This window comes from Gorilla gorilla, chromosome 1, assembly GCF_029281585.2.
Source record: "Gorilla gorilla gorilla isolate KB3781 chromosome 1, NHGRI_mGorGor1-v2.1_pri, whole genome shotgun sequence".
Classification (NCBI taxonomy): Eukaryota; Metazoa; Chordata; class Mammalia; order Primates; family Hominidae; genus Gorilla; species Gorilla gorilla.
Genome location: NC_073224.2, coordinates 130,385,524 through 130,413,087, shown reverse-complemented (window position 1 = coordinate 130,413,087; position 27,564 = coordinate 130,385,524). Strand labels below are relative to the sequence as shown.

General features: G+C 37.8%; 2 protein-coding genes and 1 non-coding gene across 5 annotated transcripts in view; 2 read left to right on the top strand and 1 right to left on the bottom strand.

Moving 5' to 3' along the window:
• The window catches only part of GSTM2 (glutathione S-transferase mu 2), a 1,178,915-nt gene that overhangs the window by 559 nt on the left and 1,150,792 nt on the right, over positions 1-27,564 (top strand). Inside the window, exon 3 of the mRNA NM_001367592.3 lies at positions 393-457. Within this exon, the coding sequence (NP_001354521.3) occupies positions 393-457 (65 nt within the window). The remainder of the gene's footprint in view (positions 1-392; positions 458-27,564) is intronic.
• LOC129525230 (uncharacterized) lies at positions 89-27,564 on the bottom strand. 3 transcript variants are annotated; one of them, XR_010132177.1, is made up of 3 exons: positions 27,119-27,564; positions 20,623-20,778; positions 89-594 (listed from the first exon to the last, which is right to left on the bottom strand). XR_010132177.1 is itself a non-coding variant. In XM_063701897.1 (2 exons), exons 1-2 carry the CDS (start codon positions 27,174-27,176, stop codon positions 26,768-26,770), a joined length of 264 nt encoding a protein of 87 aa, XP_063557967.1. In that variant the 5' UTR covers positions 27,177-27,532; the 3' UTR covers positions 26,096-26,767. The 3 variants fall into 3 exon arrangements, 1 of the variants encoding a protein (XP_063557967.1); XR_008669379.1 differs by having other exon boundaries at positions 27,441-27,564; XM_063701897.1 differs by lacking the exons at positions 89-594; positions 20,623-20,778 and adding an exon at positions 26,096-26,973 and having other exon boundaries at positions 27,119-27,532.
• LOC115932649 (U1 spliceosomal RNA) lies at positions 27,111-27,274 on the top strand. Its single transcript, XR_004068871.2, has one exon. It is a non-coding gene; the product is annotated as a U1 spliceosomal RNA (small nuclear RNA).

Below are 27,564 nucleotides of genomic sequence, written 5' to 3'. Positions count from 1 at the left end.
CTCACACTAAGTTGGCACCAAGCAACCGATAGTGGCCACCTGTGGCTGACTCTGCAGGCCTCCCTTGCTGGAACTGCAGGCTGTCCCTTCCCTGAGCCCTGGTGAGGGAGCTCCTTGCAAGGCAGAATGCTGGGGCGGGATGCTGGGCCCCCGTCTGGGTAATTATGATGGGTGTCCCTCAGGCCTTGCCTAAACCCTGGAAGCCTTAGCTGTGTGGGGTCCAGAGCCCTCACTGGAATTCTTTTTCTCTGAATCCTGGGATGTGGGACTGAGTGGTCAGATTCTAGATCCACCTGTCTCAGGGGTCTTGCCACTGGCTCCTTGGGAGGGTCCCCAGGAAGGAGGGCTGGGCTTTGGGGAGGTTTGTTTTCACTTCATCTTCCCCACCACAGCTCCTGATTATGACAGAAGCCAGTGGCTGAATGAAAAATTCAAGCTGGGCCTGGATTTTCCCAATGTAGGTGCAGGGGAAGGGGCGGCTTTGGGGGAAAGTGCGACGTGTCTCTGACTGCATCTCCTCTCCCCAGCTTGGAGGTGTTAAGATCAGGAGTCTTCTGCCCAATTCCTCTCACTCCTGGCTGTCTACAGTAGTGCCTGAAAGGGGATGTAAAATGGAAAATGTAGTCAGTGAGACTGATTAATAACCATGGGTAGAAAAATAGGCCAAGTGGAAAAACTTATTCATATAATTGCTTCATTTTGCTGACTGCAAAAGGATTTGTTTTGGAAGTGATTTCTGCTCTTTAACCTAGTGGATTGATAGATCACAGAAAGGTCTTAGAAATGACATTACGTAATTTTGTTCATAACATGAAATTAGCTTGAATCAAAAAATGTATACCATTTTTTTGTATCTACCTTCTAAGACATTTGTCTTGAGAAATTAATGATTCTACAACATAAACAGTCATTGTGAAAGGAAGTAAAAAGATAACAGAGGGCTTTCATAATAATCATGGACTCAAGATTATCTAATTTAAAAAGACATATCTCATTTTCCTTTATTTAAACATAAAACAAATGAGAGAAAACAGAAATAGCTCATAATTTTATTTATCTGATAAAACATGCTGACATAAAAATATAATTCATGCACCCAGTAAGAAAATCAAAAAATTAAATAAAGGCAAAAATGAAATATAAAATTCTCTTTCCTCTAGTCTCTTACCCCCAGACATCTAGAATCTCTCCTTAAGATAATCACTGTTGACAATTTCTTGAGTATCTTTTAAAAAATGACCTTAATACACATCCCCCGTATAGAATATAGATCTTAAACAAGTTAGAAAATAAAATTTTATCTTTTAGTATTACACAAAAGGATGTTCAGAACTAGGCTTTGTATTTTTTTTTTTCTAGAGATGAGGTCTCACTGTGTTGCCCAGGTTGGTCTCAAACTCCTGGGCTCAAGCAATCCTCCCGCCTCAGTCTCCAAAAGTGTTGGGATTATAAGCATGAGATGAAGTCTTGCCTGGCCTAGGCTTTCTGTTTTTGTTTAATAATTTACCTTCAAGATATTCTTAACTTTTAACAACTGTATTATATAAATATATTTTTTGTTTAAACAATAGGCTACCAATAACATTAATAACATATCTTGGTTTATGTATTTTACAAGATTCTCCATGTGATAAATTCCAACCTGAGAAGTTGCTATAGAACATATGAATTTAACATTTTTTAATTGCTGCGATCTAATATGATCCTAAAACATGGCCCTAGTTTATATTCCTATGAGAATGTCTAATGCCTACACTCTTGCTAACATTGACTGCTACTGCATTTTAAAGACTCATTAATTTGATTGGATTGATGTTGAACATCTTCTGTTACTCCTGGCCATTGCATTTCTTTTTCTACCTATTAATCTCCCTTGTATAATATTGCATTATTTGTCTTTTTTGTCTCATTTATCGACAAAGATTAAAGTTATTGGCAGTAGTGAAAATGGAGAAAAAAATCAAAATTCAAATACTGTAGAGTACAATATTTTGGAGAATAATTTGATTCTATATATTGAAATTTAAATTGTCTTTAATCTTTGACCCAGTTATTCTATTTCTAGTATTTTTTCTACCCAAATAATAATACAGGAAGAAAACCTTTACAGAGATTATTCTTATAATGTTTGTGATACAATATTTACAGGCAACATAAATTCTCATCCAGAGATCGGAGTAAATATTATATAGTATATCTGTAGAATGAAATGTACCTTGCTGTTTAAATGAATAAATTAGTTATTATCATAAAATAAATGTCATGTAAAGACATTTATGGTGTATAAAATTAGAAAAACAAGTTATTAAAAATAACATGATTTTTTGTAAAATGCTTTTATTTTGTTTTTAATTGACATAATAATTGCACGTGTTTATGGGGTACAGTGTGGTGCTTTAGTGCATGTGTACATTGCGTAATGGTCAAATTTAAAAATTAAATGTATTGATAGAAAAAGTGTTTGGATATTTGTATCCTAAATGCTAACAGTGATGATATCTGGCATGTGGAACTGCTGGTAATTTTTCCCTTTTTCTTTTAGAGATTTTTGTACTTATTTTTAATAATAAACATATACTAATTTTATAATAAAAATAACAATGAAGTCCTTTCCATTTTGAAAAATTAATTCCAATAGAAAAATACTGTACTCGAGCCACTTTCCAGGGTTTTCTTATTCTTAGTGCTGGTATAAGGTACCAGTGATATTATATTTTCAGATATGTTTGGCTTTTCTGCCTTATGGTTGAAGATGAGCTTAGGAAGTATTGCTGCCTAATTTTCAGGCTTTTGAGCCAATGCTTGGTGCACAAAAAGCACCACATCAACTTTAAACAGAATATTCTGCTTCTTTAGACTGTATTTCTTACTTTTTGTAGTATTTATTAGCGCCAGAACTCTGTGACTGTTTCCCAAAGAACAAGAGAGAAAGATCAAGGAAAGTGAGAAGCAATGAAACTAGATTTAATTAATACTCTGGCTTGTCAGCAGCTTTCATGAAAGATTTGTTTGTTGAAGAAGTTGAACCTATTAGCTTAAACAGGGATTAACTCTGCCAACTCTGACAGAACATGGACAATTAAGAGTTTATTGGAAATTAATTGAAAATAATACAGTGTTGTGAGGTGGGATGAAGATGATTTCCTTTAAGGAAATTATGCCAAGTGTTTTGAATCAGCCAAGGATAAACAAATGCAGACTATCATTTGATGGAGGTATTATAAACTGATAACATGATTCGAAGTATAAGAATGGCAAATTGTGAAGAATGAATAAAATTACAGAGATAAATAGCAAAAATGTGAAACTAAAATAAAGAGGAACAGTGAGTAAATGGGGTTAGCTGAGAATATGGTTTAACAGGGCATACTCTATTCATTTATTAAGAAATTTTAATCCTCAAAATGCTACTTGTCTTAGTCTGTGTAGGCTGCTGTAACAAAATACCACAAGCTGAGTAACTTATAAACAACAGAAATTTCTTACAGTTGTGCAGGCTGGGAAGTCCAATATCAAGGCAGATTCAGCATCTGGGGTGAGGTTCACCCTTCTGGCTCATAGATGGCAACTTCCTGCTGTATCCCCATACTTTGGAAGGGGCCAATGAGCTCTCTGGGATCTCTTTTATAAGGGCACAAATCCCATTCATGAGAATCTTGTCCTCATGACCTAATCACCTCCCCAAGGCTCTATCTCCTAACACGAGTAGCTTGGGGGTTAGGATTTCAATATACAAATTTGGGGGGACATAAACAGTCAGTCTGTGACATTGCCATTTCGTCAGTAAGAATTTTCATGAACTCACTATTAAGATTTATGTTTAGGTTTTTTATGCGGATGTTCTCACTTTATAATATTGTTTGTCTGCATAGTTTAAAGAAAAGGACAATGCCCAACTAGAACAGGAGGTGTCTTTTGTTGGCCAGCAAAATATTTTAAGATGCCTTGAGTGTGACCCTACATAGAGATCATCAAGGTAACATCATTTTGTTCTTGTTCTAGATCCACATGTTTCACTCAAGATCCCAGAAAGAAAATGTATGAAAACACATTAGAAGACAATAATCCATCCTTACAATGCTAGCCAATGTTTATTATTGCTTTCTATGTGTGAGGAATTGTGTTAAACACTTAAAAAGATGTTATCCCTCATAATTATCATAACACCTGAAGAAGTAGGTGGGGTGATTTTCTCCAATTTAGATATTATAGGAACTGAAACACTTGCCCACTAAACAGGCAATTGAAAGAGATAGGATTTCTATAGAAAATTGCCAGCTCCACAGCTAGTGTTCCTATTCTCATCATTAGTGTTCCCTTAGTGGTTTTGATATTACACCTAATACTATTTAATACAAAATTAAAGCATCCACCCTATTCTGGGATTTACTGTCAAGAATAGAGCACTGAGCCTGATAAACAGTATCCACTTTGGAATGCATGTTTCTATCCAGCTACTTAATATGACATAAGTTCATTGGACATTAAGGCCAGATTTCTTGACATGCTTTACCCTCAAATTAACAAGTTTGGCGTATTCAATTGTGGACCTTTAACCCTTAGGCCAGATAGTATATGAGGCCTAGAGTAGTGGAAAAAGGTAACTGGATTTACAAAATTTGACTCTTCAAATTCTGTAAGAATTCAATATATTGAGGAAAGTTTAGGTGCATAGTAAAATTATAATTTCATATTGTTGCACAGACTCAGGCAGATGAAAGAGACTCCAATAGTGGTCAGGTAGTACCCAGACAGTCAGTTGATTGTCTCTGTGCTGAAAGGATTTAAGAATGAAGAAGAGTTTCCTCCAATGTATGTTTCAATATCTCATTGTTTTACAATAATATTTGAAATAATACCTAGGAACCCAACTTACAAGGGATGTGAAGGACCTATTCAAGGAGAACTACAAACCACTGCTCAAGGAAATAAAAGAGGACACAAACAAATGGAAGAACATTCCATGCTCATGGATAGGAAGAATCAATATCATGAAAATGGCCATACTGCCCAAGGTAATTTATAGATTCAATGCCATCCCCATCAAGCTACCAATGATTTTCTTTACAGAATTGGAAAAAAACTACTTTAAAGTTCATACAGAAACAAAAAAGAGCCCGCATTGCCAAGTCAATCCTAAGCGAAAAGAACAAAGCTGGAGGCATCACGCTACCTGACTTCAAACTAGACTATGAGGCTACAGTAACCAAAACAGCATGGTACTTGTACCAAAACAGAGATATAGACCAATGGAACAGAACAGAGCCCTCAGAAATAACACCACACATCTACAACCATCTGATCTTTGACAAACCTGACAAAAGCAAGAAATGGGGAAAGGATTCCCTGTTTAATAAGTGGTGCTGGGAAAACTGGCTAGCCATATGTAGAAAGCTGAAACTGGGTCCCTTCCTTACACCTTATACAAAAATTAATTCAAGATGGATTAAAGACTTACATGTTAGACCTAAAACCATAAAAACCCTAGAAGAAAACCTAGGCAATACCATTCAGGACACAGGCATGGCAAGGACTTCATGTCTAAAACACTGAAAGCAATGGCAATAAAAGCCAAAATTGACAAATGGGATCTAATTAAACTAAAGAGCTCCTACACAGCAAAAGAAACTACCATCAGAGTGAACAGGCAGCCTACAGAATGGGAGAACATTTTTGCAATCTACTCATCTGACAAAGGGCTAATATCCAGAATCTACAATGAACTCAAACAAATTTACAAGAAAAAACAAACAACCCCATCAACAAGTGGGAGAAGTATATGAACAGACACTTCTCAAAAGAAGACATTTATGCAGCCAACAGACACATGAAAAAATGCTCATCATCACTGGCCATCAGAGAAATGCAAATCAAAACCACAATGAGATACCATCTCACACCAGTTAGAATGGCGATCATTAAAAAGTCAGGAAACAAAAGGTGCTGGAGAGGATGTGGAGAAATAGGAACACTTTCACACTGTTGGTGGGACTGTAAACTGGTTAAATCATTGTGGAAGACAGTGTGGTGATTCCTCAAGGATCTAGAACTAGAAATACCATTTGACCTAGCCATCCCATTACTGGGTATATACCCAAAGGATTATAAATCATGCTGCTATAAAGACACACGCACACGTATGTTTATTGTGGCACTATTCACAATAGCAAAGACTTGGAACCAACCCAAATGTCCATCAATGATAGACTGGATTAAGAAAATGTGGCACATATACACCATGGAATACTATGCAGCCATAAAAAAGGATGAGTTCATGTCCTTTGTAGGGACATGGATGAAGCTGGAAACCATCATTCTCAGCAAACTATCACAAGGACAAAAAACCAAACACCGCATGTTCTCACTCACAGGTGGGAATTGAACAATGAGAACACATGGATACAGGAAAGGGAACATCACACACTGGGGCCTGCTCTGTGGTGGGGGGCTGGGGGAGGGATAGCATTAGGAGATATACCTAATGTAAAAGATGAGTTAATGGGTGCAGCACACCAACATGGCACATGTATACATATGTAACAAACCTGCACATTGTGCACATGTACCCTAGAACTTAAAGTATAATAAAAAAAAATTAAAATATTCTGCAGTCACAGTGACTGTCTTGGCTTCTCTTAATTTATGAGGACCTTTGTCTTATAGACTCTTTTTTTTAAAAAAAGATGGGGTCTTGCTATGTTGTCCATGCTGGAGTGCAGTGGCTATTCACAGGCTTGATCATTGCATACTACAGTCTGGAACTCCTGGACTCAAGTCGCCCAGTGGCTGGGAATACAGGTGAGTGCCTACCACACCTAGCCTGATTTACAGATTTTTGACATCTATATAGTTAAATGTATTTTCAGCATTTGCATATTAAAGGAATAATATTGATGCTTAACTTCATTAGTGATCAGGGAATTCCAAATTAAAAAAAAAATTTTTCATCTCTTATAGTATATTTAAAAATTCATTGCTGATAAGGATTCAGGGACGCCAACATTGTACATTGGTAGTGAAAATGTAAATTGGAAACTTTCTGTAATCTGACAGTAATTATTTTTTTAAAAATCCTTTTGAACTTGCAATTCTACTTTTGGGATTTGAATTTATGGAAAGTAAAGTGCCAGTGAGAAAGAATATTGTTGCCCCTTGAACAACATAGGGTTAGGGGAGCTGGCCTCCCACACAGTGAAAAATCCGCATACAACTTTTGATTCCCCCCAAACTACTAATAACCTATTGTTGACCAGAAGGCTTACTGATAACACGCTTTACATTTAAGACATATTTTGCATGCTATGTGTATTATATACTGTATTCTTACAATAAACTAAGCTACAGAAAAGAAATTATAATCAAGAAAATTGTAAGGAAGAGAAAATATATAACCCATTCATTAAGTGGAAGTGGATCATCCTAAAGGTCTTCATCATTCTTGTCTTCATGTTGAGTAGGCACAGGAGGAGGAGGAGCTGGTCTTTGTGTCTTAGGGTAGCAGAGGTGGAAGAGGGTGAAGGGATGGAAGGGGAAGCAAAAGAGGCAAGCATACTTGGTGAAACTTTACAAAAATACATCATTATTTCTGTCTATTTTGCTTTTTCATTTCTCTAAAAACATTTCAGTGTAGTACCTATCCGTCTTCCACCATTTGCTTTAGTTTCAGTTCCTGTATCATGGAACGGTCTATGTCATAAAAGAAGTCAAAAGTAGTCTTGAATAATCAAAGCTCTTTTGCCAGATTGTTGAATGCCAATTTGTTTTCTGGCACTGCTTTTCCTATGTCTTCTTCCTCATTATCTGGCACTGGTTAGGAAGCACTCATCTCCATGAAGTCATCTTTTGTTAATTCCTCTGGTGTGGTGTGTATTAGCTCTTAAATTCCTCCAAGATCCATATCTTGCAACCCTTCACTCCACACCTTTTTTTCCCTTCATATCCATACTTCTTTCCATGGTTTTTTCTAAATTGGTTTTGTCATAATTCTGTAGTTATGCACAACATCTGGACACAAATTGTACTTTTGTCCGGCAGGAATTTATTGTTTTGAGTTTCACGGTTTTCTATATCAACTGATGACATCTTGAAAGGTGTAAGCCTTCCAGACTTCCATGATGTTCTCTCTATTGGGTTTCTCTTTTGCAGTGTTGACAAACCTTTCCATAGAGTGCCATATGTAGAGCCTTAAAGGTCCTTATGACTCTCTTATCTAGAGGCTGAAGTAGAGATGTGTTTAGGGGAAAAGGAGAACGCTTCAGTGCCTTTGGTGTTGAACTCATGGGGTTCTGGGTGGCCAGGGGGCATTTTCCAATTAAACAACAACAACAAAAAACTTTAAAAAGCAGTCCCTTACTGGCAAGGTACTTCTGACTTCAGGGACAAAGCATTGATGGAACTAATCCAGAAAAAGCATTCTCATAGTCCAGGCCTTCTTGTTGTACAATCAAAAGACTGGCAACTAGTGTTTCTCTTTTCCGTTTCAAGACTCAGGGGTTAGCAGCTTTATATTTAAGGGCAGCCCTGATCATAAACCCGACTACATTTGCACAAAGCAGTAGAGTTAGCCTATCCCTTCCTGCCTTAAATCTTGGTGCTTGCTTCTCTTCCTTACTAATAAATGACCTTTGTGGCTTTTATTTTTCCCCCTGGAATAGGGCACTTTCAGCTGCATTAATACCTATTCAGGCAGATATCCTTTCTCCTCAATGTTTTTCTTAATGGCATTTGAGAATTCACTTGCTGGTTCTTGGTTGGCAGAAGCTGCTACTCCCATTATCCTGACATTTTTAAAACCAAACCACTTTCTAAAATTATCAAATCATCCTTTGCTGCCATTAAATTCTCCAGCTTTAGATCTTTCACCTTGCTTTTACTTTAAGTTGTCAAATAATGACTTCGCTATTTCTTGAATCAAATAAGAGTCTATAGGTATGTCTTTCTTATAGCAATTCTGTACCCCACATAAAAGCTGCATTTTGAATATGAGATAAGAAAGGACAAGGTTTTCATGCCTGTTGACACGAAATGAGGCCTTATGAATTTCTCTCTTTTTTTTTAAGGGACCTTACACTGGATTCATTTATTTTGAAATGGCAGGCAGCTGAAGAACTCAATCTATAGGAAGCAATCTAACTTTTTCTCATAATGTCACAACTTTTCTCTGCTTCTTGGGAGCACTCCCAGCATCACTTGTGGCACTTTGTATTGGTCTCATGGTGTTATTCAAGATTTATAGTATTACACTAAGCACAATGAAAAGAGAACTGTGAGAGAACACACTATTTACTTAGATACAGAATTTACTGAAGAGACCAAGTGCTCATGGCAGATGCTGGCAACATGAGCTCACCACAGTAGCAACAGGGGGTGGCTACAAAATTATTATAATAGTACATACACTGGAAAGTAGACGCTGGAGAATATTCCAAAAGATGCCAGGGTTGGAGGGGAGTGAGGGTTGAAAAATTATTATTGGGTACAATGTTCACTATTGGGGTGATGAGTACAGTAAAAGCTCAGACTTCACCACTAGCAGTATATCCAAATAACAAAACAATCATATAATAAAAGTATGCTTGTACCTAGCATATTTATAAAAATAAAATCAAAGTAATTATTTGGGTAGTACAGTATGTGCTATAGTTAATTGTATGCAGTTGTGGTTTAATACAGCATCTTTATGTTTGTTTATGTTTCTCTTGACTGCAAATAGTGACTTGTACGGTTTGTGTGCATACATTTTGATAAGTTTTAACTTTTTATAATAGATTTGTGTATATTTTATGGTAGTAAATGATAAAATAGATTAATATATACATATACGTTATGCATTCAGGATGTACATAGCTTTTTCTTAATTTTTTTTATATTCTAGGCTATGCAGTTAGTCTGCTAGTTTTTTCAATTACAATTCTCCAAAACTTTTTCTGATATATTTAGTTTTTTTAAAAAATACCAGTGTAGGCGGACCTGCACAGTTGAAACCCATGTTGTTCCAAGGTCAACTAAAAAATCTGAAATCTGAAATGCTTCAAAATTGGAAACATTTTGAGCACTGATATGATGCCACAGGTGAAAAATTTCACATATGACATTATATGACTGGTCACAGCCAAAAGACAGTCAAAATTTTGTTTCTTGCACAAAATTTTACAAATACATAAAATTACCTTCAGGCTACATGTATACTATATGTAGGGAATGTAAATAAATTTAGGTTGGGTCTCATTCCTAACATATCATGTTATGATATGAAAATATTTCAAAATTTGAAAAAATCCAAAATCTACAATATTTTTGGTCCCAAGCATTTCATATAAGGGATACCATACTCCAGAATGTTAGAATGTTTATGGCTACTTTGTTTGTAGTACAGGGGGAAAAAAACCATGATGAGTCTCCATCAGTAAAAAGATAGTTTAAAAACTTGTAGAATTTAGTCATATACATATATTTACACATGCATATATGCACACATATTATTTTTCTCTGTATAGAGAAACTGTGCATTCATTTAAAGTGATATTTCCTCTTTTTGTTAATTGACTTGGAGAAATGTTCATACTGTATTGATAAGTTGGAAAATCAGTTTGTTTACATGAGGTGAAGTGGAAAAGTTAAACTACATTATAAAGTACATTATAGGCTTTTCAAAGGGCAAAAAAGTGTCACCTGAGATGAGGCAATGAAGTGCTCATGGCCATTCATCCCTGTTTTACACCAACAGAAAGAAAAGTTTGGAAAATGATGGATTTCTCAATAAAATTTCAAGGAAGTAGAAATAAATATGTTACTGTACTAATGTATTCATGTCTTCTTAAGAGAAATGGAACTCCAAATTTTTAGAATTTTTGAATAGGAATGATAGAGGAAAGAAAACAGAACACTAGTGACTCCGGCATGGTCTGAAGCTGAGGACTGGGCTGTGGGTAACCCACAGGTGATATTACTTTAGCCTGAATAATCCAGACATTATGATGTTTTGGCCTCTGTGTCCAAGACTCTTGTAGATTTCTTGTCAGGCCACAATTCTTTGAGTGAGAGTAATATTTTTTCAGTAGGCAAAAATCCCTTGAAAGATCAATCCAGGGACATTTATAATAAGATAGGATTAGAAGGTAGACTTTAGGCTAGGGTTAGGGTTGGAAAAATCAAAACACGTTGTTCTCTTTAGAGTGAGAAATTGGTTTATCCCAGACTTTGAAGGATAATATAATCTATAACCCTCTGGTTATGGGAAAGAAGAGACCTACATGTGGCCATCTTGGGAGCAAGGCAGAGAGCAGGCTGGAAGACCTTCTAGGATGGATATGGACTTGTGAAATGCAGTAGTTAAACAAAGTTTTCTCAGGGTTACATTTGCCTTCCATCATTCCTGAACACTCATGTCATCATGAAATTAGAAGAGCTGATCCAATACTATTGATTAGGAAAGAGACTCTCCTTTCCCCAGAGCGAGAGATAGCAGCAATAATCAGATAATGGCCCAGAAGATGGATGATCATACACACGGCTTGTGTGAGGCTTATGGAAGATAAAACAACCAAAATATTTCAGAAATGTTTATATGTTGTTTACAGTTCTACCACTACAAAGCCTTCTAGAATGTGAGAGAATGGTGTGATGATTATTCTTAGTATAACCAGATTAAGTAAGATTTCACAGGTGGAGTTAAGAATTAAGAATTTTTGATTCAAGAGTCTCATTCACCCTCTTCCTTCTTTGTTAATAGTTCTGTTAGGATCTGCCTTTAATTTGTCTTTTCCTTTAGGGCACTCAAAACAACACAAGGGATTAAATGCCTTTCTATTGTCAAAGTTCTCTCCTTATTTGCCAGTTCTTTTTTTCACGTCCCAATCATAATCTTAATGGTATCGTTGATCACTCAAGCAACTAACCCTGAAGACTGCCCAGTCACAGGAGCCAATACATCTTTTTATGTTTAAACTCAATCACTTCAAATGTTGATCTTACCTTGTATAATAGAAATTAGTCGTAGAGACTGTGGTGGGATGAGATAGCATTGCGGGTAATCTGACTCAGCTATGGCTGAGTGGAAGAAACTTGCATCAATTATTTATGGTTAATGCAGAGTATCCTAGATCGTAGTTGTGGACTGAATACAGACATTCAGCTCCCTCCCCCACTCAGCTCTCATAACAATGCAGGGACTGGAAAGAATGTCAGCATATGGGATGGGAGAATGAGAAGACGGGAGCTTCTTGGGCAGATATTACATAGTGAGGAAGCAGTGGGTGAGAACATTCAGTGAGAGACCACAATGTAAGGAGAGAGTCTATCTGACCAGTGAAAGCAGAGACTCCAGACTCAGAACCTTTGGTACAAAGAGTAACTACAGCAAACGGGCAAAGAATAGACTGTGAATTTGGAGGTTATGTGCTTCCTTCTGGCACATGAAAAAACTCCTAAAGCTTTTTGTGGGTGCAAAATGAAATAAAAATCTTTCCCCATTGGTATGAAAATAAGTTAATTAGCCTTTACAATGGTTTGTTTTTGTGTTACTAGTTTCCAGTTGTGGCTGTTTCTCTCAGTTTCTCTCTGTTTTGGTTTGTTTGTTTTTTTGTTGTTGTTTTCCTTCTCAGGAAACTTTGGCAGATAATTGGGCACAGAAATTGGTCATTTTTTAAACACTCTAGGTTAGTGATTCTCATAGTCCCTAGACATCGGTATCAGTATTACCCGGCAACTTGTTAGATATGCAAATTCTCAAATCTTACCTACTGAGTCATATACTGCCAAGTGAGCCAAGGAATCCGTTTAATTAGGCTTTGCAGGTGGTTCTGATGCACACTCAAGTTGAACCACTGCTGAAGCCATAACTATTGGAGACAGTCTTGCATAGCTTGAAAAATGGAGAGCTCTAACTGTTGATAGGGCTTTGCTTTATTTGTCTTAAGAAAGCATTAATGAGAATAGCTTTGTGTTTCTTTGAAGTTCTGGGTGCTTCTGAAAACTCTAAAGGTTTTCAAGCATTTAAATTTCTCTAGCCCTTTTCTCAAACAAACAAAAAACCCCAAACAAGGAAAATCTCATAGAAATATAAAAATGAGTTAAAATAAGTTGTGAGGAATATTCTATACATCAACAGTAAAGTATTACTCAACCTCAAAAATTACGTCTCTACCACAATCTATAATCTGACTGGATAAGGACTATAAATAAATAGCATATGAAAGTCTATAATAAAGCAGGGAGAAAATCATCACTGGCTCTGAATTTGATAATGACTTCTTGTTGTATGTATGTAAATATCTTCTGAACAAATTATTATACGTTTTCCTATCTCTGGAGAAAATTAATGAATTAGGTTAAACAATTTCTTAAGTTTAATGGAGCTTCTGTTTTCCTTGGCTTATGTATACTAGCACAGGTAACTTGCTGAACTGCAGCTCAGAAGAAAAAATCTATAGAGAGGTTTAGTTCTGAGGTGAATTAATGGACTTTGTTGCTATGTCAGAAGGCAAGAAGCAAGGGAAGGCAGGCGGGTAAGAGAATCGCATAACGCAAAGGACTTCAGTGCTTCAGAACAAAATTGAAGCGTTTTAAAAATTTGATTGAAATAAAGTTCAGTAATATTTTTAATCATGGGAAATCCTTGGATAAATGTATATGGTTTGATAATTTTGGTTTAAATTAATTATGTTTTTTCTCTGATTTTATCACAATCTTAGAATTAATGTTAGCATATTTTTCTGGTTTATAAAATATTTTAACTTACCAGAGCTTTCTAGATGTCCCCTACTGGATTTATGGCTCAGCTGAATTGAATTATTAAACTAGTATTTTTTAAAACATTTGTTCCTGTGACTTGAGATAGGGCTACAAATAATTATACTGTATAGGTAAAACCACACATACCCTACCTGGTAAAAAATTCAAATTTCATATGTAACACAATTTTCATGTAAATTTTTATATTGTAGTATAAATTCTCTGCAGTGTGTCAGTTTAAAATGAATTTTAACATACTAGTTAGCTTTATGAACTTGGCTAATATTTCATTGAGATAATTAGTGAAAAATCTTTGGATAAGTCTCATAAAATTTTTAACATATCCTTGCTGCATATTTTTACACATTATAGAGTGGCTATCAAGTAGGAGAATGAACAGTATGTAAAAGTACCCTTAGTTCTGATTAATGCACATGTTCTTTTATACTACTTTAAGAAATTAAGTCAGTTTGAGTATTTAGAAAAGTGCATGCAATATAATTAATGTGTTTTTGCTTATCAAGGCAAAGAGAGTAATTTTGTCTAAAAGGCAAATTGTAGAGTTTTGCTAGAATATAAAACTGAATTTTAAAATACAAATTTAAGGGCATACAATAATTGTAGAATATCTGAGGGAAGTAAACTTCATTTGCTATAGCTTATAATAGCTGCAAATAATGAGTTTAAATGAGCAATAAAATGTTTATAATTTTTGGACTAACTTTACTCAATGTTAATTAGTTTGGGCATAAAACATAAAAGAACTTTTGAGTCTTTTAGTCCAATTTGTTAAATGGATGGTCTCAAAAAAGTCATATTAGTATTTGGGTTACCTTTTTGATAAAATGATAAATCAATCTCCGTATATTAGCCTTTTTTTTTTTGAGACAAAGTCTTGCTCTTGTCCCTCAGGCTGGAGTGCAATGGCGCCATCTTGGCTCACTGCAGCCTCTGCCTCCCGGGTTCCAGTGATTCTCCTGCCTCAGCCTCCTGAGTAGCCACCATGCCTGGCTAATTTTTGTATTTTTAGTAGAAATGGGATTTCACCATGTTGGCCAGGCTGGTCTCAAACTCCTGACCTCAGGTGATCCACCCTCCTCGGCCTCCCGAAGTGTTGGGATTACAGGCGTGAGCCACCACTCCCGGCCATATATTAGTTTTTTAGCCAAAATTTAACACTTGTATTCTCCACAGTGTCCTACCAGATTAGATATAGCTCTCCTAGACTAAATTGTTTCTCACCCACAACAATATTGCCATCCGGGAGAAAAGAGATTTAGAGTAGTTTACTTTGTACTCCTAGAAATCCTTTCAAGAAGTATAAAAATGAATACATACATATTTAAATGATAAACATTTATCTTTGTGATAAAATAGTTAAGTTTCCATGTGAGTCAGGTTTACCACATGAGTGATGAACCAGCTTTAATTAACAATATAACCATTCTCCTCTGTCACTGTAGGCTGTTCTAAAAAAAGAAAAAAGTTTACAAAAGCCTTAATTACCTTATGCTATTTGGGGAGAATTAAGCAATGAATGGAGTGTTGCATTTAACAGGTTATAGAAAATTTTTCTGTGTCCAGCATATAATCAACTACTAATTTTCAGACTGGTTTGGCACAATATAGATTTTCTGCCATTGAATAGAAACTAAAAAATTTGAAAGTCAGAAAATTATTTCCCAGGTTCTGAAAGATATCAACAAAGATATTTTTAATTGACTATGTATGATTATTGATTTGAGATTTAATATACCATGTCTATGAGAATTCTTTGTAATACTTCTGCAGTGTAATTTGCTACATAATGAAAATTCATTTTTCATAATAAATAGTTTCCAGAAGTCATGTTGTCTTTCTTGCTCCCAGCAAGTAGCTCTATTTCTTGGCCACATTGAGGAATCAAAATCTAATGTAATTCTTCTAAATAGAATAGAGAACACCTACAGTCGCTGCTCCTATGACAAATCTTTGGATAACAACTCTCATGTGCGTAAGACATTTTCTGATCTCTTCTGTACTTCAACTTGTAAAGAACTTTGGACATTACAGTCACAAAGTCTGCTATTCCTACAAAGACAAAAGGGGAAGCCTCTAAATTCCCTGACTAGTGGGGATAATTAGCTTTCATACTCATCTGCTGACCCCTGATTATCAGAAGACATTTTTATCTCTTTGGCATGCCCCCTCACCTGCTGTCTGTCTCTAAAAGACCTGTAGATCAGAGCAGGCATTGTAAGGCAGGGACAGTTCCTGAAATTTCCAATTAACTGATGATGAGAAAGCTCGGAAACACAAACTCTGGGGAGTGGCTTCCTGGTACTGCTAATACTCCTGCTGGAAACAGGGGCACCTGGGCTACAAACAAACTTAAGACTTTGGAAGAAGGTGCATTAACTTAATTCTGCCTTTCACATGTGAGCTCCCAATTTCCCTTGTGGCTATGAGCCACAAGGGCCCAAATTCAATGGGAGGGTGGTTCAGGTCTACCATGACAAGCTAGGATGGAGGAGACAGAGGTCAGTTATTGGGAGCCCAGATTCTTGCCCTTTAGAAACATGTGCTGTAGCAGAGAGGAACCCACTACAGCTGGGATCCTGGGCTGACACAGGGAGTGGGTAGTCCCTCCAGGGTCACCTGATTGATAGCAGGCCCTTCACATCTGCAGCCCCCACCTGTGACACTGTTTTTGATACCATATTCCCCAAATTTAACCCTCAAATCCAAAATAGTAAAACTACTGAGATGTTATTTATGAATACAGTATCTCTGGGTTTATCAGATGGCTGCTGGGAAACTCCAGAGATCCTCCTCCTAGCTCTTAACATGAAGATATATTAGAAATAAAGGTAATGTTTTGCATTCTCCAGATATTTAATTTGCTCAAAACTATGCTCAATATAGTGGAAGCTGCTGTGTTTTTCAAGGCCATATTCTGAGAAAATAGCAATAAAATCATCTTAAATTAATTAAATGCAATAATTATGTGTGATTACTGTGGCTATGTTACAATAATTGTGCACTTCTCAGGTGGGATTGAGGCATATTTATGTTCATGTACAAAGACTGGTGCAATAAATGTCAACCAACTGATTAAAAAAAGTAAACTTATCAGTTGGTGACAAATAATAATATCTACTTTGTGGGGAAAATTAAAGGCCCTGGAGAGGTATCGGGATGCACTAATTGTTCTTCATGTGTTCTGTCTTTTACGGTAATCACTGATTAAAATTTCATTAGATGAGTATGTATTACACCTCAACAGAGAATGCCACTGTCCCCCATTGTGATGTTGTTTGCTATGGCAAAAAATTAACCAAACTTTACAGTTTTATTATTAGCAACATCTCCTCCCCCATCCCCGCTGCTTTTTTTTTTTTTTTTAGATGGAATCTCGCTCTGTTGCCCAGGCTGGAGTGCAGTGGTATGACCTCAGCTCACTGCAAACTCTACCTCTCGGGTTCAAGCTGTCCTCCTACCTCAGCCTCCCGAGTAGCTATATTCAGGTGCCCGCCACCACGCATGGCTAATTTTTCTATTTTCAGTAGACACAGCGTTTCACCATGTTGGCCAGGCTGGTCTCAAACTCCGGACCTCAAGTGATCTGCCTGCCTCAGCCTCCTAAAGTGTTGGGATTACAGACATGAGCCACTGTGCCCAGCTCTCCTTTCCCTTTAAGCATACCTAAAAGCCTCTCTCTCTACAAAGCGCCAATCAGAATTTGAGTCATCTGGAAGAAATATCAAAAGAGCTCCAGTAATAACGGTAGCAGACACTGTTGATACTATTGATACCACAGGAAATTGACTTATGGATATAGGCCTCCAAGAATAGGCTGACCTTGTCCCCACAGACAATATTCCAACTATACGAAGTAAATGAGTCAGGATTTCCAAGACACTCACAATGTAGAAGCGGATGAATTCATGAAAGTAGACTGCTTAACTCAAGACCAGCACGAGAAGAGGTTGTTATTTAGGATTAAAGGGCCTCAGTAAGGCAATTTAATTGAGGTTAGTTTAATTTTCTACTTTAATGAACATGAGAGAAACCCATTTTCTTTCTTCTTAATCTACCTTTAATCTCCAATTAAATTTACAAATTATTAAATTTGTAAAAACTAAATAAAACACTCTGAATTCTTAGTGTTGAGGAAAAAAATACCTTGCAGAAATTCTTAATATAAAAACAAAGCTAATAAGTTGCCAAGAAAAACATACAAATAATTATTTTGTAAAGAATTGTGACATACAATATTTGGTTTTGTCTATTAACATACCCTTAATTAGCAATATTGGTTAAATCTTGCACAAAGTTTCTTTAATAAAAACATTTACTTTTTGTGACTATGTAGTTATTTGTATTGGTTCAATAAGAATTTGTCCTCCCTTCTACCTGAATATATTACTAATTAGAAATTTTTTTTTTTTTTTTTTTGAGATGGAGTCTTGCTCTGTTGTCCAGGCTGGAGTGCAATGGCGTGATCTCAACTCACTGCAACCTCTCAATCTTGGGCTCAAGCACTTCTCCCACCTCAGCCTCCCAGGTAGCTGGGATTACAGGCACCCACCATCATGCTAGGCTAATATTTGTATTTTTACAGAGACGGGGTTTCACCATGTTGGCCAGGCTGGTCTTAAACTCCTGACCTCAGGTGATCTGCCGGCCTCAGCCTTTCTAAATGCTGGGATTACAGGCATGAGCCACCTTGCCCAGCCAGGAAGAATCAATTTTTTAATAAAAAATTTATAGCTGTGCTACAAATTCAATTTAATTAGACAAGAAAAATCCAGTAATAAGAATAATTTCTATGTTTTTCATGCAGAAGCGATGCCTATAACATCCTTCTAGGAAACCAATCTGGTGCTTGCTCTATGGACTATGCAATCTCAGGCTTGGAGGTAAGAAAGAATGTCCTTTCTTGGCAGGGCAGGGACACCGAGACATTGGATATCTTTTATTAAAAAGGATACATTTGCATTATAAATACTGCAGATGAAATCAGGTAGAGGTGAACGGACTGGTTTGGTCTGCTCTAAACTGAGCTGTTAAACATGTAAAAGTAAATTTAAACCACAAGGGCTTTATAAATCTATAGATAGACGTAAATTTGTGAGCCTTAGTTTATTGTTTCATCAAAAAAATACTAGGAGGTCATTAAATATTAATCAACACTTCTTAGATCTGTGCAAATAAAGTGGATCAAATTAAAATGTAAAATCAATAGTACTGATTAGGAACATTGTTCAGCAAATGTAGGTAGACAAACATGTCCTGTAGAGAAGGAAACATGACTGCAAGATGAAGTGTAAAAACCAAAGTGACATCTGGGCCTGACACCATTGTCAGCCCGTTCATCATGTCGCACTGCTGAAGAAACAGAGAAAAAAAAACTCTGCACTCTGACATAAAGAAACAATAAAAGGGTCTCTCTGTCTACCTGCAGTCCTCCAAATGAATGAAACCTTGAGCATTTCCTGAGAGTTGCTAACTCCTTAATGAAAATCACTTTATCCTTGACTTTACAATGCTGTTTATTGTCTGAAGATATGTCATGAACTTTCTGAATACAATAACCATGATAAAATTGCTGTTTTCTGCCATGAAGAGATTAATATAAACCCTATAGTCTTCATAATATTGTTTGTTTTAAAAAGTTCTATTTTTTAAATTTTTTGGGCAGTTCTTTTGAAGACTGACTTCCTCACATTTCTTTGCAAGTAAATGCCTCCTTCTGCTTATTTTTCCAACATGCTTTTGTTTCTGAGCCTTTCTTTCATGCTCTATACACACAAATCAGCAGGAGATAGTACCTGCAGCTGTATTTGGAGTTTACTGCCTCAATGTTCGCTTTCAATGAAAGAGCGTATTTCTTAACAGAAGACCAGAAATTCATGCTGAACCAATAAATTGTCCTCTATAGTTTTCATCTGCAAGGAGGATTTAAATATTTCTAGCTCAGTAGTTCAGCCCTGAAGATTATTTCACCCCCACTGCTAATCCCGACCTAATCTGTTTTTGTGTTGTTAATGCTCCTATATACTAGCCAGGTCAGTAATTCTGTAACAGGCTTAATTTCTTAATATTTTAGGCCATGTGTTAATTTTACTATTTCTTAGCCATTTTTCCTCAATAGTTTTAAATTGCATCCCTGCTTACTCTCCCTTTTACTGGACAGGCTTCCTCTGTTTACTAATACAATTCCCCAAATTGATTCATCCACTTGTTGAAATACCTAATTTTAGGCCCTGCACTGACAGCTTGCCTAGGCTTATACTTGTTGTGTTTGGTGTTGCAGTCTTCAGATTCTAAAAACACCATCTAGACCTTACATTACCTCCAGCCAGGGCTATTCCCCCAGGGCCTGCCTTAAGAAGCAGATTTCTTTTCAAGTTTCATCTTCTTCCCATTTATTTCATTTCATGACAGTTAGAGAAGCTGTATACTAACGTGACAAATGGTAAGTTAGCAGAGAAAAACGTTATTTCAGGATAAGTTCAGGGAAAGCTTTTTGGAGGAAAGTCAGCTCACATTAGTCCTGATGATGGATAGTGTATAGAGACTACAGATGATGGAACAATGAAGTGGAAACTCGAGTGGCTACATACGGACATTCCACATAGAAGCAGTGTGAGCAAAACCACCAAGACAGGAAATGAGATGGAATTGATAAGGCAATGCAAATAATTCAGGTTATTTAGATCATCAGTGTTGGGGGAAGCTGGGTTTATGGGAATCAATGGTTAATCAGAATGTGAGCACCATTGGTTTGGTAATTCATGGAAGGTTATCATTCAACAGGGGGAGTGGCTTCTCGATTATAAACATGTCTGAAGGTCACTGAACATCAAGGCTATCCTTCAGTTAAAATCTTATTAAAATTATACTGACCTCTGATGACCTTCAGAGAGCTCCAGCTAGATGGATTGATGATAAGAGAAATTCGAGAAGGCAATGGGGCAAATCTTTGTGCAAATCTCTGTTATGTCATATATCTAAGGCTTCTGCTGGATCCAGTGATTTGTTTGTTCTGACTGTAGTACAAACCTATTGGAACAATAAATCTAGTTATAATAAATGACAGAGGGCATTGAAGCAGATGCAAGAAGCAAAATATACAGGTGTAAAGACAAACTATATTAGGCCTCCCATCAAGCTTCTCTAATATTTTCACAGCACAGCCCTGCCTGACTTCTCTCTATCTGGGTAGGCCCCTTCTGTTTGCTAAACCAGTTCTCTGATGTTGACTACCTGATTCTCTAGTCCTCAAGTTGACTCATCGTGTTTATTGAGAATGACATTTTTAGACTACTAATAATATTTATATGTAAGAAAGAAACTGGGTTTTTATATAAATATATAATCTTTTCAAATAAAAGATTATAATCAAGGAACTGTAAATAATAGAAAAATTACATAACGTCTCCCTATTTGGGGATTGGTTAAATGCAATAATATAGAAGTCTGAAAAAATAATGACTGTATTACAAAAGAATATAAAAATAATTGAAGACTAGGAATTATGTCTACCAACTAATTCAGTCATTTGGCTGTTTATTCTCATTTGAACAGTAGTGGATTAAAAAAAAAACAAAAAGACTTTCGACTTCCATCACAGGGAGAAAAGGATCAAGTACACATTAGAGAAAGCTGATGGCAATGATTTCTAGTTTCAGTTTCTATTTTCTGTCAATTAACCATCATTTTGGTAAACAGCCTTTTTAAATGTCTTTTCTTTTAATTTTAAAATTTTTACTTTAAAGACAGGGTCTCACTATGTTGTGAAGGCATTGGCCTGAAACTCATGGACTCAAGTGATCTTCCTGCCATAGCCTCCCTAGGTGCACATCACCATACCCAGCTATTAATGTCTTTATAAAAGCATTTTTAACCCTACTGGTCTAGCTATTGCATCAAATAAATAGCTAATTCCATTGAGGAAGGATTAGGGACTCACGAGTGAAAATAAATGTTTTATTTGGATAATGGCTACAAAATCTCAACAGTCAAAATAAATACGAGATTAAAGCCATGATGATGACTTAAAAGATAAAGTTAGGTAGAAATGTGAACTAAGGGAAATGACTCAACACATTCAGCAACACAAAACTGTGGCCTAAATTCACTCTGACAGTTGTTCTGCTATCTCCTGCTGCCCGAGTAAAGTAAGTTATGAACAAGACACATGAAGGGGATCAGGCAGACATATGGTCAAATGCTTTCTGTGCAATACGTCTGTCTCCATATTATCTTCTCTGTCTCATTGCACTTTGGACATTTTTATTCTTCCTGCAGATCTATTTTTATGAAGCAATGTGATTTAAATGAAAAGAGCACTGAATTCTCAGCCAGATATTTGAGTTCTAGTTGAAGATTTATCACCTAGTGTTATGAGATTTGGGGCAAATTGCTTAATCTCTCTCTTTCTTTACCACTTCGTTTGTAAGTTTTCTTGCCTCCCTACAGGACTGTATTGGGGATCAATCAATGTTGAGTTGAAGGCAACATGGTTTAAGTTTGCTTAATGGAGAAGTGGTAAATCACTTAAACAGGTAGAACAACACAGTGTAGAGGATGTTGGGCTGCATGAGGAAGTGTGGAAAAAAAGCATGCCATGAAAATACCATCACAATCTCACATTTCTTCATTTATTTGCACACTCTGAACACCTGCATGTGATAAGGACTGTGCAAGGTTCTCAGGATACCCAGGTAAAAATCACCACTTCTGCCAGTCTTGACTTTGCAAGCTTGAGGAGCAGACCTGGAGAAATTTGGCTATTACCACACCAAAGTTGTTCCTCACATTCCCTTTGACATATGGTCTCAGGAAAAAATGAAAAGAGTAAAAAAAAAAAAAGTCCTTCATTTTTGAAAGGAAAAGTCATAATTAATTTCTAGAAGGAGAAAGAAAAAAGAGATAACAGTGTGTGAAAAGGCTTAGAAAATGCTAGAGCACTACAGAACGATAACGTGAGATTATGTCTAAGAGTAGCTTGGTTATTTTGCTTTTGTTGACAAAGTATACCTCCTTCATTTTCATAGTTGCCATAATTCTTTCCATGATTTTCTTAGTGGGTTTGTTTAGGAGAAACTATATTCTTTCTTTATTCATCTAACTCTCCTTAACTCCAAAAGATGCTTCTTAGGATAACATTTTAAAAGGATATACATTACGCACATTTTTAATGCTTCTATACAAGACTGAAGGCCAATATTACCATGATAATAAGGCATGTAACAAAAATTTGTTCTGCAGAGAGTGAGAAAGCGTGAGGGAAAACACAGTGCAGGATTCTATGCTGTTGCCCAAGAACCCAGACAGGCAAGTGAAATAATAGAGCAGACATTTCCTGAGGCTGTGGTCGATATGATTAGGAGATAGTGGGTAAAAATGGCCTTTAAACTATATACACATGAGAAGATAGATGTGAAAGCCCATTGCAAAGGCAATAAAATTATGCAAATATAAAATATCACTATTAAAATGTATGATGAATCGACCATGAAAACGGTTCCAGTGCTGGGCCAGAAATCAGGAAACATGGGCTTTTGGTTTCTCACCATTAAAATGAAGAAGTTGGATTTATACCCAAGGGTACCTTGTGGGCTGTATGGCTTCTAAGTAACTGGTCATAACAAAAGGGACACAATCAGGTCAGTTTCAAACCAAGAATAAAATGGGAAATTAAAGAACTGAATTGGCTACTTTCTGCTCAAATGATTGTTAAAAATAAAGTTTAAAAAAAGCCCCAAGGACTATGCAGTGCAGTGAGCAGAGGCTCCCGATATTAAAAAGAAAACAAGGAAAATGGATTCCTGGTGATAGAAGTGGTGTGGGAGAAGACAAATAGTGTGGCTGCAAATGGAACAATATGCAAAAGAAAAGTAGCTAAATATAGCTCTTTTTTGGGAAAGAGATTGCGTCTAAGTCCATCAGTGGAAAGGCAACTTAATTGTTGTATAAGTCTGTTCAGGTTGCCATAACAAGATACCATACACCAAGTGGCTTAAACTATAGAAATGTATTTCTCACACTTCTGGAAGTTGGGAAGTCCAAGATAAAGGTGGTAGCAAAGCGGATTTCTTTCTAAGGTCTCTTCCTATGGCCTGTAAGTGGCTGTAGATTCACTGTGTGCCCATGTGACCATTTCTTCGTGCACCAGGGGGAAGGCGGACAAGCAAGCTTTCTAGTGTCTCTCTTCTTGTAATGGCATTAATCTCAGCATGAGGACACCACTCTCATAACCTCTTTTAATCCTGATTACCTCTCAAAGGCCCCAGCTGCATAAATCATCACAGTGGGTGTTAGGGCTTCAACATTTAAGTGTGGGAGTTGGTGTTCACATGTCAGTCAATTGAGGTGGAAATTGAAATGAGAAAGGAAAACCATAGTTACTAGAGAGAACTGTTGTCTTGGGGAGAATCACTGGACAGGACTACGGTCCTGTCCAGGTTGTTATGGCAACCTGAACAGACTTATACAACAATCCAGTCCTAGAGGCAATACAACTTCTCTGCTGATTCCAGATTCTGAGCGCCTCTCAGTCCTTGGTTGGGTTGTTTTGATCCTGTCCATATTATATTTATAAATATTCTCTTCATAAAACTCTCTTTAGGCCGGGCGCGGTGGCTCACGCCTGTAATCCCAGCACTTTGGGAGGTCAAGAGATCGAGACCACCCTGGCCAACATGGTGAAACCCGCTCTCTACTAAAAATACAAAAAATTAGCCGGCTGTGGTAGCGGGCGCCTGTAGTCCCAGCTACTTGGGAGGCTGAGGCAGGAGAATGGCGTGAACCCGGGAGGCGGAGCTTGCAGTGAGCCGAGATGGCACCACTGCACTCCAGCCTGGGCGGCAGAGCGAGACTCCATCTCAAAAAAAAAAAAAAAAAAAAAAACCACAACTCTCTTTAAATCACACATCCGAGTGTGCCCCTTGTTTCCCACCAGAGCCAAGACTGAATTGAGATGATTTCTTAAGGTCAGGTTGATGTCCTAATCCAGTTGTGCTGCTATAACAAAATACCACAGAGTGAGTAGCTTATAAACAACAAAAATTTATTGCTCACAGTTATGGAGGATGGTCAGTCCAAGATCAAGTTGCCAGCAGGTTCAGTGTCTAGTGAAGGCCCATTCCTCTGTCATCCAGGCTGAAGTGCAGTGTTGCAAGCTTGGGTCACTGCAACCTTCACCTCCCAGGCTCAAGTAATCCTCCCACCTCAGCCTCCTGAGTAGCTGGGACCACAGGTGCTCACCACCATGCCTGGCTAATTTTTTTTTTTTTTTTTTTTTTTTGTAGAGATGGGGTTTCACCATGTTTCCCAGGCTGGTCTCAAACTCCTGGACTCAGGCAATCTGCCAGCCTCCTGAGGGAGTGCTGGGATTACAGGCATGAGCCACTGTGCCCACCCCCAAAATTCTACTCATATATATGCATAATTACATAGTTACCAGCTGTTATTTTCTGATACTTTGATTGGCAATTGGTGGAAAGAGTTTATCTAAAGACCTGGAACCCATAGACGGGAGTCTCTGTGTTAAGGGGTTGTTCTTATTGTGCAGATGAAGCCTCCAGGTAGCAGGCTTCAGAGAGAATTGATTGTAAATGTTTCTTATCAGACTTAAAAAGGTGCCTAGATTAGGGAAAAGGCCTGGAAAGGGATTCCCTATAGCATGTAGACTTTCCCCACAAGAGAAAACTTTGTAGGGACATTTCAAAATATGATAAAAAATGTATTTTAGGGTAAAATATTTTTATTTCTTTCAGGGCCTGCTATCTGTCATGTAATGCTACACTAGAGTCAGCCTGGAGTTTGGTGTCTTATTGCTACAAAAAGTCTTAAGATCACTGTTGTAATGTCAGTTGGGCCTGGTCGGATGTGCTGGTCAGTTGTGCCTGAATTCCAAAGGAAGGAGGGTATAATGAGGCATATCTGACCCCTACTTCCCATCATGGTCTGAACCAGTTTTTCAGGTTAACTTTGGAATGACCCTGGCTGAGAGGAGGGGTGCATTCAAATAGTTGAGGGGCTTGGAATTTTATTTGTGGTTTACACTATAGAAAGTATTTTTCCAGTATTACCTGGACAATGTGTCTCCCTGTCAGTATCCAGGGAATGGCACCTGGATCAAGCATTTAGTGTTCAGTTGCTACACTCTCACCTAATCCCTCATTTTCAATATTTTGCCATGTTTTCCAGTGACCCAACTGGCCACCATGTCACAGACTTTATGGTCTCCAAGGGAGACCCCTCCATTTCATGTTTTGTGATTTGAGCAACAGACTGGAATCTACTTGAAATTTGCAAATGGTCTTTGACTTGGGCTTTCCAATTTTGCTCTACTTCACAGTGTTTTCTGGGTTATATACAAGGGAGATGATCCAGTCATTTGTTAAGCGCCTCAAATAAGACATGCCCTAGATGTTTTTTTGTTTGTTTGTTTTGTCAAATTGGGATTATTTTTGTGTCTTTGGAGAATATAAAATACTAATATGAGGTAAGCACTAAGGTTCTGAGATGGCCGTGGAAGAGATGACAAACTCCATCACCATGCCTGAGAGTGTCCAATCGTCTCTGCGGGGGCCACATATTTTTGTATTACACTGTATTTGAAATAACAACAACAACAAAAAAACCCTTCAAGATTCATAAAATTGGACAACTGTCTTTGTAACACTTCTAGTGGTAAAACCAGTAAGGATGGCTAGTTTGCAACCCATCTGAGCAGCCTCTCTGGTTTCATAGATATGTTTTCTCTCTGACATTGAACGGCTTTCAACTTTAAGCGGAATGCTACATCACAAAGATAAACAGGTTTGAAAGGAACCGGTTTTCCTTGTAATCCTAAACGTTCAAGTCTGCGCATTAAAAGACATTATCTGAAGAAGGGTGCACAAGCTTCCTGTTGGCCGCCAGAAGGGTTCTCTGCAGGACACAGATCAAGTACCACAGTCTTAGGGGAAGACCAGACGTGGGGTCTCTGCGCACCTCCCCAAAGGACAATGGCAGGAGGAAAAGGAGAAAGAGACAGACGTCACTTCCTCCGCCAGCTCCGGCAGCGGGTTGATCGGCTGAGTCGGCGGAGGGTGGGGCGGAAGAGCAGACGGGGACTGGGAAAGGTGCTGTCGGTGACATCACGGATAGGGCGATTTCTATGTAGATGAGGCAGAGCAGGGGCTGCTGCTTCGCCATGAAGGAGTTCCCGTGCCGTGGGAGCGGGTTCAGGACCGCTGGTCGGACCTGAGAGTCCCAGCTGTATGTCAGGGCTAGGAGGGCTGGGGGGGGGGGGGGGGGGGGGGTGTGTGCGCGGGGCAAGTGACCGTGCGTGTAAAGGGTGAAGCGTGTGAGGCTGTGGCGGGGCAGAGGTGCAAGAGCTTATACTTACCTGGCAGGAGAGATACCACGATCACGAAGGTGGTTTTCCCAGGGCGAGCCTTATCCATTGTACTCCGTATGTGCTGACCCCTGCGATTTCCCCAAATGTGGGAAACTCGACTGCATAATTTGTGGTAGTGGGGGACTACGTTCGCGCTTTCCCCTGGTGCTTTTGTGGTGTGAATAGTAGGTGATCCCTAAGTGTTTTTGTAATTCAAGGTGCGGGCTCGTGTCTCTTGGCTGTGTTCTGTCCGGTCAGTTGTTTCCGTTCATAACGGTTAGTTTTCGTTTGTGAGGTCATGTTTGGGGACAGCTTAGAACTATCCACTTACTCTCTTGGAAGGCGAATTTCAGTCTCTGTTGGTTGGGGTGGTCTCCCAGGTTAGCTGCCGCGGTACTTGCTAGGTGGAGTTCAGGGATCAAGGATCGGGAGCTTTCTGGTTTGTTCAGTGCTCC

Bases quoted from the DNA above. Each gene is read 5' to 3' on its own strand.
- LOC129525230 (XM_063701897.1), bottom strand. From the start codon at position 27,176: ATGGATAAGGCTCGCCCTGGGAAAACCACCTTCGTGATCGTGGTATCT. The intron at 26,974-27,118 runs GTAAGTATAAGC...TGGGACTCTCAG, and splicing joins CGTGGTATCTCTCCTGCCAG to GTCCGACCAGCGGTCCTGAA.